General features: G+C 43.9%; 2 protein-coding genes across 2 annotated transcripts in view; one reads left to right on the top strand and one right to left on the bottom strand.

The window, feature by feature from the left end:
* The window catches only part of LOC128710935 (uncharacterized), a 68855-nt gene that overhangs the window by 46206 nt on the left and 3012 nt on the right, over positions 1-19637 (top strand). The window contains exons 5-8 of the mRNA XM_053805799.1: positions 15265-15893; positions 18206-19008; positions 19119-19276; positions 19386-19507. Coding sequence (XP_053661774.1) covers positions 15265-15893; positions 18206-19008; positions 19119-19276; positions 19386-19507 — 1712 coding nt within the window. The remainder of the gene's footprint in view (positions 1-15264; positions 15894-18205; positions 19009-19118; positions 19277-19385; positions 19508-19637) is intronic.
* On the bottom strand, positions 16984-17500 carry LOC128710937 (uncharacterized). The gene is made up of 2 exons (XM_053805801.1): positions 17441-17500; positions 16984-17358 (listed from the first exon to the last, which is right to left on the bottom strand). Exons 1-2 carry the CDS (start codon positions 17480-17482, stop codon positions 16984-16986), a joined length of 417 nt encoding a protein of 138 aa, XP_053661776.1. The 5' UTR covers positions 17483-17500.

Below are 19637 nucleotides of genomic sequence, written 5' to 3'. Positions count from 1 at the left end.
ACACACGATGGTTAGTGGTGCGGATAATTTGCTACTATCCCTCGTGAGGTTAGACGTGTTTCGGGTGGTGCCGAGCGCTCGGAAGAATGATTATGGCGGAACATGATTCTCGCATTCAATGATCCTTGTCGGTTGGTGTTGGCCGGTGGATGGGTTTCGTGTTTTTTTTTGTTCACCAAACAAAGTGGTGATGTTGGTTTTGAACGAGTCCGCCCAGTTGAGTACCAATTTATACCATTACACGCTGTAGTCCATGTAAGCTGCAAATGGAGAGAATGTCACTGCTTTAGCGTATTCCGTCTGTACTTTATGGAGGTTCGTTGTCATGAAGTACATTCATTTCATCGCTTCCGATCGACTTCAATTGTCACATAACCTGACATCCAGTATCCATCTTACCTCACCACCAATATGCGACTTTTCACCGTGGAAGGCACATTGCTCCAGAAACTATGACAACATTTTCCAACACAGAACCCCCTATCCCATCTGCTTCCTCGGTGAAAATGAATTGATAAATGAGGTATTTTTCCGCATGAGCTGCTACGGTAAGCTCAACCATTTGCTGTGCGTTCGCCGCTAAAGAGTCGAACGTGTGGACAGTAATGTTTCGATTATTGAGGAAAACTTTATGAAAAAAACGTAATGCCAGGGCGAAATGTTTGACCCGGGACAGATAATCGATGTGCGCTTGCGTGACAGTTGACTGGCAGCTGAACCGTACCGGGCCACCCCGTACCCCGGCCAGCCGATCGTTACGAGAGATGATAACATTTGAAGTAACTATTCGGTTCTCATGGTCCACAATCGATCATCGATTATCGGAACTGGGTCGAGCGCGGGACATCTGGACCCGATCCCATCCCTGTTTGCGGGGAATCGAATCCGATAAAACGGCAGCGAACCGCTGACAGTTCAAGCGATAAATTGTTTAATTGAATAAAATTTATAGCCTGGATAATGGCATGTGTGTGTGTTTTTTTTCGTCCATTCCACACTGGCACACTCTGGCTCTCGTTAAAGTGGATAGTTACGCGAGCACGATTGGTGTTGTTTCCTTCTTGCATTCACTGTCTAACGAACCGACATAATAGACATAAACAACACTTGGTAAAATGTGCAACCGAATGCAGGTTATGCAGCTTGCTTCTGTTTTTCGTGTCGTTGTAATGACCCTGATCGTATGTGTCAGCTGTGTGCCGACTGTGGAGTGTCTGGACACACTTTTGGTACGCAATTTTATTGGAGCGGTTACGTACGTTGTCTCACGTTTCTGCGTGCAGTTTTTTAATGTCTAATACTTAGAAAGCATCAGAATAGTTGACGACTCGCAAATTGGGGTCAGTATAGCCTGTTACCTTACAGTGACAGTATGCATCACGAGTACCGAGCGGTCAAGCGGGTAACACAACCTGTCATCAAGCGTACTGCATACCGCCTGCTAGTGGTGATTATGGTGGCAAGTTTTTTGACCGGCAGTAAAGCTCAGGATAACATCGCGTTCAGGCAGATCAGCTGCTATAACGTGTCAACCGTACCGGACTACCTATGTCCACCGGATGTCGCCAGGTTACGACTCGAGCACGAAACCTCCTGCAACCGGTACTATGTGTGCGAGAGCGGTAAAGCCACCGAAATGTCCTGCCCCGGGCAGCGTTGCTTCAATCGTCGCACGCAAAGTTGTGGTCGAAGTACGCGACCCTGCCGGACTAGTGCGCGAGTACTCATACAGCACGTCACCGAGTGTCAGCTGGATGCGGGATCTAGGTCTGTCCGGCGAGATGTATGCCGGCGTGTGTTTGTACCGTACCCGGACGCGAGCAACGCAACCGGTGTGCTGGTGTGCAATGCGGACGGTTCGGCTTTTCTTGCCCACTGTCCGGTGACGTTCACCGGCATACAGACGATGTTCGTGAACGGAAAGTGCCGGGTGCGGCAGGTAATGCGCGGTCGGCACAAGTGGGAGAAATTGTTACGAAATCCAGGACGCTATCCACCGGATGCGGTGTCGTCCATCAATCGTACGGACCGTACCCGGACCGGTATACGACCACTGGACACGTCCAGCGAGAGGAACGTGCCTGGTGGCGATGGAGTTAGTGTGCGGCGCGGCTAAAAATAGCACGGCAAGGGTTGGATTTGAAGGTGTCAGGTTGTTGCGCTTCCAACCGAACAGATCCTAATGAGTGGTTAGGTTAGGCCAGTGGGTAATAATCTGCGTTTCCAGAGTGCTCTAAGGGCAGTTTATAACGTCAATGTTATGAACTGGTAGGATTTTCGTCTTTCGGGTCTTAAGATGTTCTTGGAAATATTCTCTCGTCTGTAAATTAAGATAGCTCGAATCAAAACATTAAAGCAACAATCGATTACAATCAAAGTCGTAGCGTGCATGTTTTATGTTGCAAAAATTGTAAACATCAAACATTGTTTGTTTAAAATAAAAAAAAATAAGTACAATAATTCTGAGAAATTCAATCATATTTTCTATGTACGATTCTCGTAATGAACATTAATTATTATAATTAAATTATTTAATCCATCAGCTCACCGATCTCTGAATAAGGTAACTTAGGATAATATTCTCCGAATTTTATTTAAGATCATCATCAACACAATTTGTAGTTTTGAGCATGATTTTGCTGTGGGATTTAGCGTGTTATCAAAGAATACGAAAGAATCATCCACAATCACAATTTCCCTACACAATTCACAGTTGGAGCGAGACGAGTTACATTCCGGCAAATCAGCTAAACAGACGCTGTGCCAAGCTGAATGGAAATGAGGCAAGCGGGATGCAATTAATTCTCGCTTCAGCTGAAAGTAAACCTCATATCCTAATGCGAATAAATAACACGCGGTGACTCGCGGCCGCAGCACAGCCCGATCGAAACGAGCGGAAACCGCCAAATACGTATGTTGTGATTGATGTACTTGCTGGTGATTAAACATTAATCTTTGCATCGGCTTGTGGATGGATGGATGGATGCTTCACCTATAGCACAAAACCGCGTGCAGTGGATAAGGTGTGATCAATTTTAAGTCCAACTAACCTTAATCCAATCTCACATACACACACACAGACATACGAATGCAATAAACACCGTGTGACTGTTGTAAAACGATTCACGGTAATTTGTTCCATGTTGCGCCAAAATGTGTTCCGTGTTTCACAGCCCAACTCAAACATGTCGCCACGAATCTCAGCACCGTCGCTTGCAATGTTAGCAGGCGGTTGCCATTTTGCCATGTTCACATCGCAATCGATGGTGTTGAGATTCATGGTGATGGTGTTGAGTTGGGTTGAGAAACACTGCAGGGTAGTATTTGTTACGTTCGCAAAACTTCTAGACGAAATTAATAATGCGGAAGTGTTAAACTGATTTTAAATGTGTTAGAAGAACAACATTAGAAAAACAACAACGGAAAGCTAGTCGAAAGTGGGTACGTTCTATTCCATTTACTGTTTGGGATAGTAAACAACAGCAGTCATCAGGGTTCAGTGCCAACGGAGCATATTCGTGTGCGCAGTCGTTAACGAGTCGCAGATTCATTGTGTCGTGTTGTGAAATCACATTATTCGTACCATGTGTTCGACGTAATGACTCTCTTCTCTTCTTTCTTAGCGACTGGTTGAAGAGATTTGTGTAAAGCTTTTTTTTTATTTTCAGCGCTTTATTGCTACTGCTTCTACCGGCAACAACGCCCATCGTAGCGTTCCAGTTTTTGTGTGCCGAGATGTCATGCACTATTACCAAATGGGCACCGAACGAGGAAGGCACATTCGTGCTGACACATGTACCTGAAAATACTGCAATTTTAAAATTCATCAACCTATATCAACATTCGTTCAACCTGGGAATACTCAACGCGTTAGTTGATTGTTGCATCTCTGTTGAGATAGAAAAATCTCCCGTCTATCGTATTGTGCTTCCAGCGTCAACCAACGTATCATATTTGAAGCTAGATCGTACACACCTGAAAGACGTGTACTTCGAAAAGGTGAATGGGCTTGTGGAATATCTAAGCATTTCCGTGAGCCAGCTCAAGAGCGTACCGCCCACGGTTGCACATCTCACAGCATTGAAAAGGCTCGAAATTATACAATCGCCCATCGAAGCCGTCAATTTGAATCTCTTCGCCAAACTGCAGCATCTGGAGCATCTTAGCCTGTGCAGAAACAAAATCCTCTTCCTGCGTGTCTCCGTTGATTCTGGTGATGATTTTTCCAACCTTAAAGAGATCTATCTGTCCAACAACCGACTAACAACGGTTAGCTTGCACAGCTTCAACGGCATGCAGGCGCTCGACACATTAGATTTTCAAAGGAATCGGATCAGGCGTGTTGAGGGCCCGTTCGTATCACGCAGCTTAAAATTCCTTGATCTAGGCGAGAACCGCATTGACACGATGTACCTTTGCGAGTGGAACGTAAGCAAACTGTCTTCTTTCGCTATGAACAAGAATGGTTTATCCAGTTTACCGACATGCCTGGAACTGGCAATGCCCAACGTTGTTTATCTGGGGCTTCATTCAAATGCGCTGGAAAATAGCAACGTTTGGAACGTAATTAGTATGAAGAAGTTGAAACTACTAGACTTTAGTTACAACAAGCTTACTAGTGCCGTGTTTAGTGCTGTAACGTTTTCGCTGGGCACCCTAAACCTGTCACACAATCGTATCACACGCCTGAGCGTACCGGTGGCTGGGAAAGGCCTTCGAATTAACGTGTCATACAATTTGTTAGAGCAGTTTGATCTCAAGACACTTTCGGCCAATGTAACCGTCCTAGATATGCAATGCAATCCGATTGACTGCTCATTTGATACAGCACTAATGCGCAGAGGTGAGAAAATGCAGTGCACCGTAAATGACGAAATTGTGACAAAAGCTTGCAACTCCACTGCTGGAGTAGACTGATATGTATTTTATTAAACTTATTACACAACAAGTAACTGTGCGATTGTATCGTAGGTCGTAACGAGGTGCAAAGGACATAACTTTGCAGTACGGTTTATCAGGATTAACGCGTCATGGAACTTTTCTAAGATTTCGATCTACAGCAACAATTGGAGTTTAAATCTCGTATCCTAGGTCCTAGGTTTAGGTGATTTTTTGGGCAGATAGTATGGTAATCTAATCTAAAATAAACTATTCTAAATCGATCGTATCTAAAACCGTATCTGAAATAAATAACATTGTGATTGCTATGCGTAATGATTATCATTACACCTTTTATTGATTAATTTAACCTTACCTTAAAAAATGCCTTACAAAAGTTTATGTTAAATTTAAATTTTTTGTTTTGCTCCTAATGTGCTTACCACGCGGGGAGCCGCTGGGAAAGTCCAATGCGTTGTTAAGTCATAAATATGTAAGGTTATTGAATAGCATACAGCCACACGTGTAGTGCGATCTGAATTATTTTATTGTGTCGCTAATATTGTTGTGTAGTGTAATGGTTTACGCATGACGCACTTTTAATGACACATAAACTAATGGCCATCACGAAATTAACAATTTAGAAGGTCAATTGCATAGGCTTTGCCGAATAGTTGATCATACATACGAAAGGACGTCGTGTGAAACGAACCAGCAGCAAGATGAATTTTGGCAGTACAACATTTATCGTAAGGTGTGTTGAAACGCTTTTCTCCTGTGACACATGATAAGGAAATGATTTGTTTCAGTGCTGCCTTGTGGTCAACATTCGTTCAATCACCTGCGGCACTGCGCTTCTATTGTGAAGCGTACAACGTATGCAAGATATGGAACTGGAACCCACGTGAGGAAGGAACGTTCGTTTTGGATCACGTCCCGAACACTCACGGAAGGTTGGAGCTGTACAATCTTTTAATATCGTCGGCTACCAGCGGGCTGTTCGACCTGTTCGAAACTTCGCGCCGTGATATGGAATCTTCAGTCATCGTGAAAATGTCCGCTCTACGCAGTTTTGCGTTGGAGAATGATGCGTCGCTTAAAACAGTGGAGTTCGAAAACACCTTCCTTAGCTCGATACTGTTCGGGAAGAATTGTAGCGTGACGAATCTAAAGATCAAGCGGAGTAAACTCGCCCATCTGCCGATTTCCATCCACGAGTTAAAGGATCTCAACATGCTCACAATAAGCCATTCGCTAATTCAAGCGGTCAATCTAAAGGTAGTTGCTGAGCTGCCTAGACTGTCGCTATTGGATCTGACGCAAAACAGAATTCATGCTCTGTACTTTGCAACCCAAAAGACAATGAATCCGACGGTAATTAGTATGCATCTGGGGAAAAACAGACTACGAAGCGTCAATATAAACTTGTTCAACGCGATGAAGTTTCTCGAAATGATCGATCTATCACACAATCGCATCAGTGCCGTGTCGGGCTCTTTAGTATCTAGTAGTTTGAACTTTCTCGATCTGTCCTTCAACAGGCTACTTAAGCTCGACTGTTGTAAGTGGGTTGTTCCAAGCTTAAGCAACTTAGTAGCCAATGACAATAATTTTCTCGCTCTGCCAAGGTGTATAGAGCAAACACTGATCAATGTGTCGTTTGTGGACTTTCACCATAATCAACTCCATCGGGATGAAACCTCTCGCTTTGGAAAGTTTGATAATCTGCAATATTTAACATTGGACAACAACAAACTTACGTACGTCACTCTGAACAAGAGTACTATTCCGATGAAAATGAACTATTTGAGCTTAAGTAACAACAAACTACGACGCTTGGAAATACCGTATGTGCCCAATAAGGATTTGTACATAGATGTTTCCTCAAACTGCATCAGCAGTGTGGATTGGGACAAAGTTTCAACAAATCTGACGATGTTGGAAATGAAAGGAAATCCGTTGGATTGCAGTCTTACAGCCAGTATTCTAATAAGATCCAATATTTCGTGTGTAGTAAGCAAAGTCAACAAATGTGACTTAAATTAAATAAAAAAATATGATTACCGCATACATGTTCGTGCAATTGCGAGAAGTCAATATTAAAGCAATCGGTTGTGTAAAGTTGTTCTAATTTAGCCATCATGAACACTTACACGTAGCTCGAGGTTTATGGCTTTATTGAAATGCACGTCTATAAATGATATTACACCTCCAATTTTTCAATCATCTGACAACCGATTACCACTCCGGCCTCGGTTAGCGGTGGTGTTCTTTGGTTACTACCACTCGAAACGTACGATCGATGCCTTGTTAAGTAAAATGATCCTGAATTTGTTTTTCCCCTGTCAGTACACGTAGATACATTTGACAACAAACGAAAAACATGCTTTGCGCAGATCGACGGTGGTAGAAAATGGACATTTAATTTGACGTTAATTATACTAATGCGCGTGATTTCCTTCATTGTGCAGCGTAATAATGTACGCATGACGTACTTTCAATGGACTATTTAGGATATTGTTAACGATAATACTAGGCAACCTCGTGTTTATATAACTACACACTTGTCGATCACTTCATTGTACGTACGCAACCTCGTGCATTACTACATTTGTGCGCATAAAATGGGTTTTGACAGCACGACTATCGTCTTACGGTGTGTTAAAGTACTTTTCTCCTGTGACATATTTAATGGTAATAATTCGTTTCAGTGTTATCTTGTGGTCCACACTGCTGCACACATCCACGGAATTTAGTTTTGATTGTAACGCTGACTATACCTGTACAATACGGAACTGGAACCCGAGTGAGGAAGGAACGTTTGTGTTGGATCACATCCCCAGCACTCACATCTTCTTGGAGCTGCAAAATCTTTTAATATCGTCGACTACCAGCAAGCTGTTCGACATCTTTGAAACTTCGCGTCACGATAAGCAAACCTCGCTCGTCGTGAAAAGGTCCACTCTACGCAATTTTGTGTTAGAAAACGGAGCAACGTTCTATGCCGTGCAGTTCGAAAACACCTTCCTTAGCTCGATACTGTTCGGGAAGAACTGTAGCGTGACGAATCTGAAGATCAAGCGCAGCAAACTCGCCCATCTGCCGATTTCCATACGCGAGCTGAACGATCTGAACGTTCTCACGATAAGTCACTCGCTTATTCAAACGGTAAACTTGAATGTAATTGCCGAGTTGCACAATTTAACGTTGTTGGATCTGTCCAAAAACAGAATACACTCGCTCTACTGTACGCTGCAGGAAACTTCATTTCCGACATTGGCTGATGTGTACTTTCGGGATAACAGGCTGCGAAGCATCAATCTGAATATCTTCAACGCGATGAAGTTTCTCGAAAAGGTTGATCTATCACACAATCTCATCAGTGCAGTGTCGGGCACTTTGCTGTCTAGTGGTCTGCATTATCTCGACCTGTCGTTTAACAGGCTGCTGAAGGTGGATTGTTGTAAGTGGGTTGTTCCAAACATAAACAGTCTTCAGGTCAATAACAATCTACTTACCTCACTGCCAAGTTGCCTTGAGCAGACATTAGTGAATCTTTCTTACGTAAATTTTGACTACAATCATCTCCATTTGGATGAACTAAACGTATTTGGAAGGTTTCAATTTTTGAGCCATTTAACACTGACCAATAACAAACTAACGCGCGTCACTATTAACAACGGTAGTATTCCACCGAATATGAGCCTTTTGAGTTTGAGTAAAAATAGATTGACACGGTTAGAGATACCGTATGTTCCCAATAAGTATATCGTAATAAATGTTTCCTCCAACTGCATTAGCAGTGTAGATTGGGACAAAGTTTCAACAAATCTAACGCAGCTGGAAATGGCAGGAAATCCGTTGGAATGTAATTTTTATAACACACCTGATTGCGATATCAGTACGAATTATACGTGTAAGGAAAACAAAAAACATGATTCGCGATGTAGGTGAAGCGTAAATTAGATCATTGCAGTGTCATAAACGAAAAATATAATGCAACCTTACCTTATATGGTGGGTTATTACAACTAAAGGCAAAATAAAATCTCATTAAATCAATCAGTGTAGTTAAGTTTCGCATAGAGTCTGTCATAGACCATCATGAACAGAATAATTGGAATTGAAAAGCACCTCTAAAATAATATAGACTAATTTATAGACTGTCGTCAGTGTCGTCGATCAGCGTATAATGCTTGCTATATTTTGCTGTTTTAATCCCGCTAATCTATCAAATGCATTTTTAATATGTTCATGCTTAGTCTGCAGAGGGTGGGCGGAGGCATTCAATAATCATTATAGTTCCATTTCTCAGAAAGTTTCGGTTGAAACAATGATCACTACTACTTTGGCTGCATCATCTATTTATTTCCATGGTAGTTAATTTGGATGCTTTTGATGCGTGCGATTGCGAATTGCGAATTGAAGCGATATAGAAATGGAAAATCATAATAACTAATTGTAATTCCCAGAAATCCCAAGATTTCTCCCTTGCCGGAAAGTTACACCGAGTCCCTTCAATTCCCGGCCACTTGTAGGTGTAGATTTCATTTATCCGAACTACTTATATCGTTCGGTTCCACAGACTAACGTCTAATAGCAGTCAGAGCAAATTAGCATGAAGGCTCTGGAGGCGCTGCAACTTCTGGCTGATAATAGACAATGGAATTTTTATAATTTTGGAACAATTTGAGAGTTGGTGATAGTTTTCTGCCTAATACTGCACAAAGAGTTATATTCGGGGAGTCCGAGAACATTCAATCCAAAGGCAATCCAATAAGGATTTGGATTCCAGCTAACTACTTAAATTAATGTTTCATGGGCACATAAATGTCAAAGGAAGCTAGAATTGGCAGGCCTAGACCTAATTGTGGACGCTATGCCGCTAAAGAAAAACAACATTCCGTGAACATTTGATAAAAGGAGCAAAGCATAAAATGAAGCTGCCAATAATTTTCGCGGGATTTTTTCGCAGGAAGTCGTCACATTCAATCAACTTGATGCTGCCGTAAATAACTCGTTTTTAATGACATCGTACATCGTTGCGGTTTTGCGGTTGGATTAGGTTAAATAAAAGGCATATGCATCTGTGGCACTCGCTCATTTCATGAAAAGATCAACCTTTGGGAAGTTATAAACCATTTTATCAGTTTGAATAGTGTGGTGTGTTTTAAGCATGTGCTGTGTTTGGTATGAATAGTTGAGCGTCTTTAATGCTTACTGAATAGGGGCTATACATATTAAATGTGTTTTTAGGCTGTTGATGTTACTTCTTCAAGCATCGTCAGGTGCTGCAACGGTACAGTGGAAATGTGTCGATTTTGATTGCACCGTATGGGACTGGAATCCAATACAGGAGAGTTCATTTACACTAAACCACCGACCAGCTAAAACCATATTCATGACGTACGTAAATCTGAAGATATCGTCGCTAAGCATGGCACTGCTTGATCAGAAAGGCATGCTCGAAAGCTGCACATCCATTAAGCGATCACCAGTTCACAGTATTTATTTACCATCTCATACTAAGCTTTCTGGATTGGTTTTCGAACAAACGTATGTCTCCAATATAACATTCGAAGCAAATAACACCTACTTGGATAAACTGTCCATTAATGACAGTCGATTGAAGGATGTACCTGTCACAGTGATCTACTTACCCGGTATAGAGTACATCCAGATCACAAACTCCCGCATACGCAGCGTTGACATTAGCCTGTTCGCCAAACTGCACCGGCTGGAAAGCCTTGACCTGAACTTCAACCTAATCAAACATCTTGACTGCAGCACCATAGCGGACGGTGATTTTCCGAACCTGAAAGAGCTTCACCTATCTCACAACCGTCTGACAACGGTAAACTTAACGCATTTCAACACCATGCACACCCTGGGATCGTTGTACCTTTCAAACAATCTGATCATCCAAGTGGAGGGTCCATTCGTTACGCGTAATTTAGTATTCTTCGATTTATCAGTAAATTCCATCTCAACACTCTGCTGCTGCAGTTGGACTCTAGACAAGCTGCTAAATTTTGCGATATACAACAATACGCTTCAGCAGTTACCGACCTGCATGGAAGAAGCGATGACCAACGTAGGCTATCTTCATCTGTCCGCAAATGCTTTACATGACAGCAACATTTGGAGCAGACTGGCCAGCATGAAGCATCTGCAAATGTTGAACGTTGGCTATAATAAGCTTACGAGCGTAGTGTTGGGCACCGTTGGGTTTCCATCGCTTACATACCTCAACGCGGAGCATAATCGGATAACAGCTATCAGTGTGCCAGTCGCAAACGATGTGCTCGGCATCAATGTCAACTGCAATTTGATTGAACAGTTGGAACCGGCAAATATTACGCACAACGTTACCTCTTTCCACATGCACTGCAACCCAGTAGACTGCAGTTGGGATAGGAGATGGAAAACAGAGCAAGAAAATGGTGAATGGAAATTTCAGTGTACGAAAAACGATAACAGATGCAAACAATGCCCTGCTTAGGATATTACGAAAATAAACTGTCAACAGTGAAATAAATGTATCTAAAGCTTATTTATTCTCATCTTTCATATGCGTGCCGTACGTAATCGACGGCTGAAGCAACTGAGCATCAACTGAAGCGAAGTACTGTTCGGCAACTGTGCCCGCTTCATTTTGGTCTAATTGAATTATGCTGCTTTGCAAACATCTGATGAGTTGCAGATAGGATTACCTTGCAGCAAGCAATACACTTCCTGTGACAGTAGCTGATAGTTTTGAACTTGCTTGATTCGGTTGTGACTGAAATCCGTGTGCAACAACGCTAACCCCGCGAACGGTGCAAAATCCAGCTCGACCAGCAAATTGTCCCCAATGCGAAGGTTCATCAGATTCTTCAACTTCCCAACGCAGTGGGGCATATGATCGATCCGATTGCTGTCCACGTTTAGCTCCATCAACGATCGGATGTTCCAGTGACACAGATCGATTCTCTGGAGGCGATTGCTTTGCAGGTCTAGCTCTAGCAAGAAAGGCAGCTCGAGCGAACCGTACAGTTGGGCGATCTTATTCGTGCTCAGTCTAAGCCTTTTCAACGCACTCAGTCTGCTGAGCAGCGTAAGGTCGACCATGGCCAAGCGGTTGAAGGAGAGATCGATCTCAGTCAGGTTCTGGCAGCAGGTGCAGTTCGGCGAGAGATGTAGCCGTTCAATACGATCGTGGTTCAGCTCGACCACAAACAGCTTTTCCTTCCCGTGCAGCACGTCGAAGTCGAACGTTGGAATTCGCATCCGCCGTATGCGCATAGTTTCCAACGCAGTCAAATTAATCAGTGCTGGCAGCAGGGCAGAAAGCTCACACTTTGTCACGGACAGGTGTCGGAGTCGTGCGTTGCGTGCCGTTTCTATGCTTCCAATCGTTCTGTCTAGCATAAGGTAGTCGAGCGACCCGTTAGCCGGTAGTATTAGTTTATCTATTTGACATCTCTCCAGGTTGAGCTGTAGTATGCTGGGGTGTAATGACGAGCCGACGAATACTGGCAGTTGTGCATCCCTCAGCGTAAGGACGCTTGTTTTCTCAAACGGATATTGGGCAAGGTCTCGTAGCTGGTTGGCGGTGAGTTGTATAACCGTGCAGGAATAATCATTATCACAGTTGATCGCCATTGAAGAACAGTATCCGAAGACGAACGTGCTTAGCATCAGTAGCAGCATCACACTTCTTGTTGTGTAGGCGGGTAATCAACAATTTCTCCCCTCGATTAGACAACGGGCTAGAATAACTCTGAATATGTGCGATGCTCGGTGGACATGTTTAAAGGTCAGCGGAACGTCATTATCGACTGCTAAAACCTTTCTAACCATTTCCAAGGAACCAATTCCATATTCCATAGAACAACAGATTAAAATTCAATTAACTCTGCGTAACAATAGAATTCTTCTTTTGCTTAAATGCGAGTGTGTGTGTTTTTTTTCCTGGTGAATATCAATCAACAGTACATTACATAGTTAGTAGTTCTGTTTTTTTTTAAATATACAACTGAAATATGTTACTCGTTGTTCTAGATTTATTTTCTTCTTTTAGACCATTTCGTTTCAACCAACAGCTCAGTTTTGTTTGCATAGTGACGCGATAAAAAGCGCCATTTTACTATGCAACACGACATACAATACGATCGAGATTTCTTTGATCAAATAAATATTGTAAATAGACAAAAACCTCCCGACTGTTTGATGTTCCGCGGAATACACCCATCAGCTCCACACACGTTTGTTTGTACACACATTTTATGGCATCATTCATAATAATCAATGGTCTCTGTTTGCTTTGTGAAACGTAACTCTTCGGCAGCATGTTTGTGTATCTTCGAACGGTTATTTGCTAATTGAAGCAACAAACATCAGCGCATTTGCGATACTTCAATGACGCGCACTGTAACGTTTAGGGGCTGTAAATCTGCGATTGGTGCAGCAGCAGCAGCAGTGGTAGATTATTTTTAATATCTTTGCATTCTTTATTACGTGATCACTGCTTTTTTAAACAAAAAAAATTTAGCGCACACCATGCTCGCCTATGTCAGGCACCCGAAAAACACACGTCTGAAGCTGAAGCGAGCACAGTTTAGCAAAGATATCTAAAATCCGATTAGATGCTCGCACGAGCAGATTGTAGAACGGTTTTCCAATCAGCTCGAGTGACACTTATCGTTTGCTTTTATGAAACGCGTCTGGCATCATTCCAGCTGGGCTGAAGGTCGGTCCCATCTTCAGTGCTGCTCGCACCGGCTGAGTGAAACCGCCGTTCCGCGTGCACACCACGGTGTGCGTTTAATTTAATGTACTTGAGAAAGCGACGCTTTATGAACGACGCAATCCATAAAGTGGAAGTGCCAAAGTGGAGACATTTAGCACGGGCTTTTGACTAGTAACGCTGGCGTTTTTTTTTTTTTTACGTAATTATGAATGAAAGATAGCATCTGTGGCAGAATACAGTAAGGCATTCGTTCCATTTTGGGTCCGAAGTCCAACGGTGTGTCAGACAGTGATTGCATCGTTAGATTAGAAAGTGTCCTGTTTTGTTATGCTATTTCAGGTGTCTATCTAGCAGGCTAAGGCGTAGGTTTCACCATAGACACCATTGACTGATAATCAACTACGTTATTGTGAATTATGACAGATACCAGAGAGAGTTAGTCGAATTAGCTAAAGAAACGTGACACTTACAACGTTGATAAGACACTGCAAACGGAAGCAATTTTGATGAGGAAACCATTCTCATTTGAATAGCAACAAATTTTGCTTACAATTGTAACAAAAACCATATTACCAGCTCGAGTGGTGGTTTACCCCTGAGGCGAAATCGATAGTTCGACAACAATAGACAACGCTCGGATCTCGTGTCTTTTGTCATCGGAAGTTCTTTCCTAGTTCGGTTTATATCTAGGGCAGTATGGTTAGCTATATTCTTGCAGAATTCAAGGACAACAATCGATAACGATTTCACTCCAGAAACTCCTTTATCCGATGGTTCGTTAGACGTTGCGTTCTGTCTAACCAACAAGGATCAGTCTTTGTCGCATCTCAAAATGCAACAATCGACGAGTACATGCGACTTGATTTTGAATCACATGAAGGAGATATGTTTGCTTTAGGTTACTCTTTGCACATATCTAAACATTGTTTGTTAAAATTTAACCAAAAAAAAAACGCTGGCCCAAACATGACTGACTGTCTCTTCCTGATATGCATACAGTGCAATATGGCTACCGGACGTCCGTTATAAGTCCAAATTGCAAATGGAATCCCATTGTCCAGATGCGGTAACAGGAGTACCGCAAGGCAACATACGACCAGCATATCATTGTTTTATGTATGCATACCCCATTAGTGCGGTAACTAGAAATGAAAGCTTGATGGACTTAATTGTACTTACATCGAAAGTTGCTTATTGTTTCCGACCGTCATTTATATCAGGGCTTTTAAAGCATGTGTGATGTGGGTTAGAAACCGACCCAAAAGCAGTGAGGTACAGGGATAATGTTAAACGAGTTGTGCCGGGCTGGATGGGTATGTAAATCGGATGCTGATTCTCGGGAATCGGAACGTGCACACGTGGTGTTTGTGTTTTGTACGGCAACAGCAATAATTCATGCAGTGACCTTTGGAGAATGAAACACGAAACGTTGGTACCAAGGTTAGAAAGCTGCAGTGTACCGCCGCAGTCTACCTTCCGGTATTGTGTTCAACAGTGATTTGCTTCAGCATTTACTCATCCATTTGCGTTCCATCCCTCACTGGCTGGTTGGTGGTTTTAGCGTGAAGTAAATTGTTCACAAATTTGTCAAGTATTTAATTACACTTTTGCACTTCTGCACTGCTACTACAATCTCCGTTTCGTTATTCGTTCCAGACTTCCGTATCAGCAAGTACTGCGGTGAGCATCTGATCGTTGGCAATGAGGTCCACTGGGAACCGCTGGACGGTGACAGCGACGAGGACTCGACCGATGGTGACGACGAGAGCTACCATCCTGCATACGGTACCGGGGCGGAGACGGCCGGAAGTTCGGGAACCGCCTGGCGGCACCAAACACCGAACGAACCAACGACCGATGGTATCGCTAATGGATCCGCTAATGATGTGCCCGGCTCCGACGAACAACCTTCCGCAGCACGGGATCCCAACGAAGGTGGCGAAGATTTGCGGGACGAATCTTTGGTGACGCTCCAAGAACGCCATTATGCTGCCGGTGGGTCTGCCTCCCCGTATCGGCGATTGATGCGGGCCGGTGAACCACGAGCCGAAGCGCTACAGGCGGCCACAGTACATTCGTTTCACAATTTGAAAATTCTCAAACCCGTCGACGACGAAGAGGAGGAGGAGGAGGTGGCAATGCGCGAACAGCACCAGCAACAAAAGCATCCACAGCAGCATCAGCACCACCAGCAGCACAACGATACGGATATGGATCGCAATCAGCAGGAGCCCGAGGTGGCAACCCGCAGCCGGAACCGCCAACGGCAGAAAGTTTTCTCCCAGGTAAGGAGACCCGTTACGGAGTTGCCTTGGACCCGTCCCGTTCCCAAACGTCAAATTGATTGCCCAGGACTGGCGTTGTAATTTAAATGGGTGGAAGCCAACCAAAAGGACATCATTTGCTGGTTTGCATTATAGATGAGCGCAATCTGAGCATGCAATGAGCGGGATGATGAATTTAGTAGTGGTTTCTCGTTTTTCGGGAGTGTACTAGAGGCAAGCTTTTTTTTTTAAACAAGCGAAGACTGCGATTTTTAAAACGATGTTTTATTTGCCCCAAGTATTTCCCTTTCCTTAAACGCCTAAATGTATGCAATTTTCATAACAAATGCTAGTTCTGTAGATGAATCGGATCGGATTCATTGAATCGGAGGGCTTTTGCACTTGGTAACAGGCGGATTTTTATAAAATTGGAGTTTAATTTTCATTTGAATAAATTTCGTGGAACGAACCGTTGAAAATCGGTTTCGTTCGAAACATGTGGCACTGCATATGTTCAAATAGTCAATACACAATTGTGCATACATTGCGAACCATATTTGCAAAACTGCTGGACTACTTCGGTAGCCTTATCGGTAGCGATAGCCTGTTATACTCTTTTGTAGCCTTACCGATATTTTATTCTCATGCTGTCTGACATTCCTTTGCTGCATGGACGATACAACAGAACAACTAATATAGACAAGTGTGGTATTGGTTTTGTCTTCTTTACTGGCACAACCAACCTCGCGAGGACTAGAGGCCTGTCATTTATGGCTCTTTTTGATTTTATTTATCCGTACCTGTATCAGTCAGTCCTGTGTATGGGGGTTGGTCTGTCCGGTTGGTTTTCTTGGGCCGACTCTGTTATGTGAAGACCGGCGCCTATAACGAATACACTACCATACTGATCGATACCACTCGTCATCCATTCGTCTATTGACATAGGTGATATGATATGAGGTGTTTGAAGGTTCTCGTCCCAGAACACTGAACTCACGTATGTTTAATTTACATTTTTTCTTGAAACAGAGCTACACATGGGTTTGTTTTCCATGGTAAAATTATGTCAAGCGTTTATTGTGCGTGTTGTAATTTACAGAAGAATTGTAATTTACAATGATACCACAACTCCGGCTAGCCTCAAAAATGCATTTTCGATAGCTTTGAACGCACTGGACAGGCCATCAGGTGTGCGCGTGTCCAGAGCATTTTCCCACCCAGCGACAGCGTTCTGGAAAGGGGGAAATTCACTGTTCAACTTGGTACGGGATGGCAGTGGTAACCCGGCGCTGTTGTTGCTTCCGAACACAGAGAACAGTGAATACAGATCGTCCAATGCCGTATAGGCCGTATTTAATGCAATTTGATCGTCCGCGTTGCTGATGAGTGCCTTGTTTGTGAGCGACATTTCCCGCATGATCCCCAGCATGCTTCCGAGAGCGCTCTGCATCTGAGATCGTACGGATGACTGGGCCGTGCTGGTGGCCTGGTAGGGAAACAAAGAACACAACCGTGTACGTATTAGATCCCATTCCCAAAGATACGGCTCCAAGTGTTACGCAACTTACCACCAAAGCGCACAAAAGCACAGAAAGTACCAGGAGTTTCATCACGACTAGTTTCGGTGACACGCGGTGAAAAAGTGAACTGGGTTCGTTCGGTGAAGTAACGCGGATCGTGCTGGTTTCACCAGAAACTGTACAGATTTCATTTTATTTATCCATTTCGGGTACTGTTCGGTATAACGGTGACAATGCATATCGGTTGTAAAATACAGGTGGTTTGTGTTTGCATTTCGATTCTAGCGAGACCGTGCACACATTGGTGCAGAATTTGTTGGGTGTCGGCATGTTTTGTTGGACGTATTTTAGCAACCACGTTCATGGTAACACCATCTCACCCCTTCATGCAGTGAAAGAAATCTGCTTGCAAAACTGTGCTTCGTTATTCGATCTTCCCCGTTCAACGACACTCTATGGTTGAAGACGGACTTCAACAAGCGCGGTGTGAACGCATGCGAAAACTCCATCGGGAGTCGTTTGGCTATTTTAATTTTCTCCATCATCACTGTTGACCCTTGCCTGGAACATATAACGCAGGAACAATAAAGAAATCAACCGAACGACAAGGCACCACGCACACTCAATACCCCAGTAAATGGAGGACAGATAAAATAAATGTCCACTATAAATAAAATATGTAGCACGATTCCGCATTACTGTCTACGGCGAAAAGAAAGCTGTACGTTTTGTAAGCACCAATGACGCTTTTGGGCTCATTCCAAGGCTAAGACTTCCTCCGGCTAATGGCATTTTCTCGCACTGTTTTCGTAGGACTTTCGCGTGCTGAAAATTCTACCCTCCAATCTGGACGTGGTGGAGGACATCAAGCAGATCGGCAATGAGTACTACTTCAAGAAGGACGTCGAGGTCGTGGCCGACGATAGGGAAAATGAAATTGTGGATAGTGCGGGCGGAAGGAAGGATCAACCGGCAGTGAACTCCACGACCACCGGTGACGGTGACACCACCAGCAATATGACGGAAACGCTGGACATTGTCGTGCTGCCTGCACCAACGAAGGACATCGAAATTTACGACAACGAGCTCATGCCAGATGAAGCGGCTAGTTCACGGCCGGATGATGATATCAGTGTAATTGGTTTGATAACGCCTCCACGAATCGCGGTCACCTCGTCCATGACAACTGCATCCGGCGAGGGTACGAGATTGTCCACTAGCAGTACACCTTTACCACCTACCGGTGCGGTGAGCGTCGAAACGACACTCGGACATTGGGACGTGGATCGGCTGGATCTTCCCGAACCGGCGGAAGACCCGGTACAACTGTCGGGCGAAAACCGGACCAGCTTTGCAGTGGATGAAAGTGCACCACCGTTCAGCTTCAACAATCGAACGTTCCAGACAATGCAGGAAACGGTACGGAAAGAGTTCGACGAGAGTCAGGGTCCCTACCCACCGCTCGGTGGGTATGACGACGGCGAGGAGGATGATTTCGAGGATGAAGATGATGCCGATGAGGATGATCGGGGTGAACAGTACGGCAGGGGTGGTGGAACACGACGATTTAATCCAAACGGCGGACGGCTTGGCAAGTCCCACAAAAAGCACATGAGGTAAGCGAAAAAGAAAAATCGATAATCAAACAAACCGGGAGGTCTCTCTTCCCTCTTTATTGGGAACTTTATCGGCATTGTGCTATCGTTCAATCTGTATGCTCTTTTAGTGTGCAGCGGACATTACTGAAGCATCCTCTCCGGCAAGGGTTTCTCATGACGCCCAGCTATCCAAAGTATTACATCGGCGACAGTACCTGCCGGTGGACACTCTACGCCGGAGTGCATCAAAGGATTAAGCTTACCGTGCTGGACCTAGCATTACGCTGTAAGTCAAAATAAATTAATCCTGTATTGCAGTAACTGCAAGCATGGCTTCCGGTGGTGCTTGGGAAACTTTACATTTTAACCTTTTTTTCGCCCCTGGCACGAGGTAGATGACGACGAGTGTCGAGATTATCTGCAAGTGGTCGATCTTAACACGAACCAGACGCTTTTTCACAGCTGCACCGAAAGCAGCCGTCCGATCGAGATCGTCAGCATACAGGAACGCCTTGAGGTAGGTAGACTGCACAAAGTATGATTAATTACATTGCCGCAGGAACTGCAGTATCCTTGTCCGCTATCGTTACCGTACGGATTCATTCACTCTTTGTTGTTCTATTCCTTCTTCCTATTCTTCTAACATT

The sequence above is a fragment of the Anopheles marshallii genome, chromosome 3 (genome assembly GCF_943734725.1).
Source record: "Anopheles marshallii chromosome 3, idAnoMarsDA_429_01, whole genome shotgun sequence".
Classification (NCBI taxonomy): domain Eukaryota; kingdom Metazoa; phylum Arthropoda; class Insecta; order Diptera; family Culicidae; genus Anopheles; species Anopheles marshallii.
Note: the sequence above shows the minus strand (reverse complement) of the source record. Positions and strands in the feature narration are given on the sequence as shown.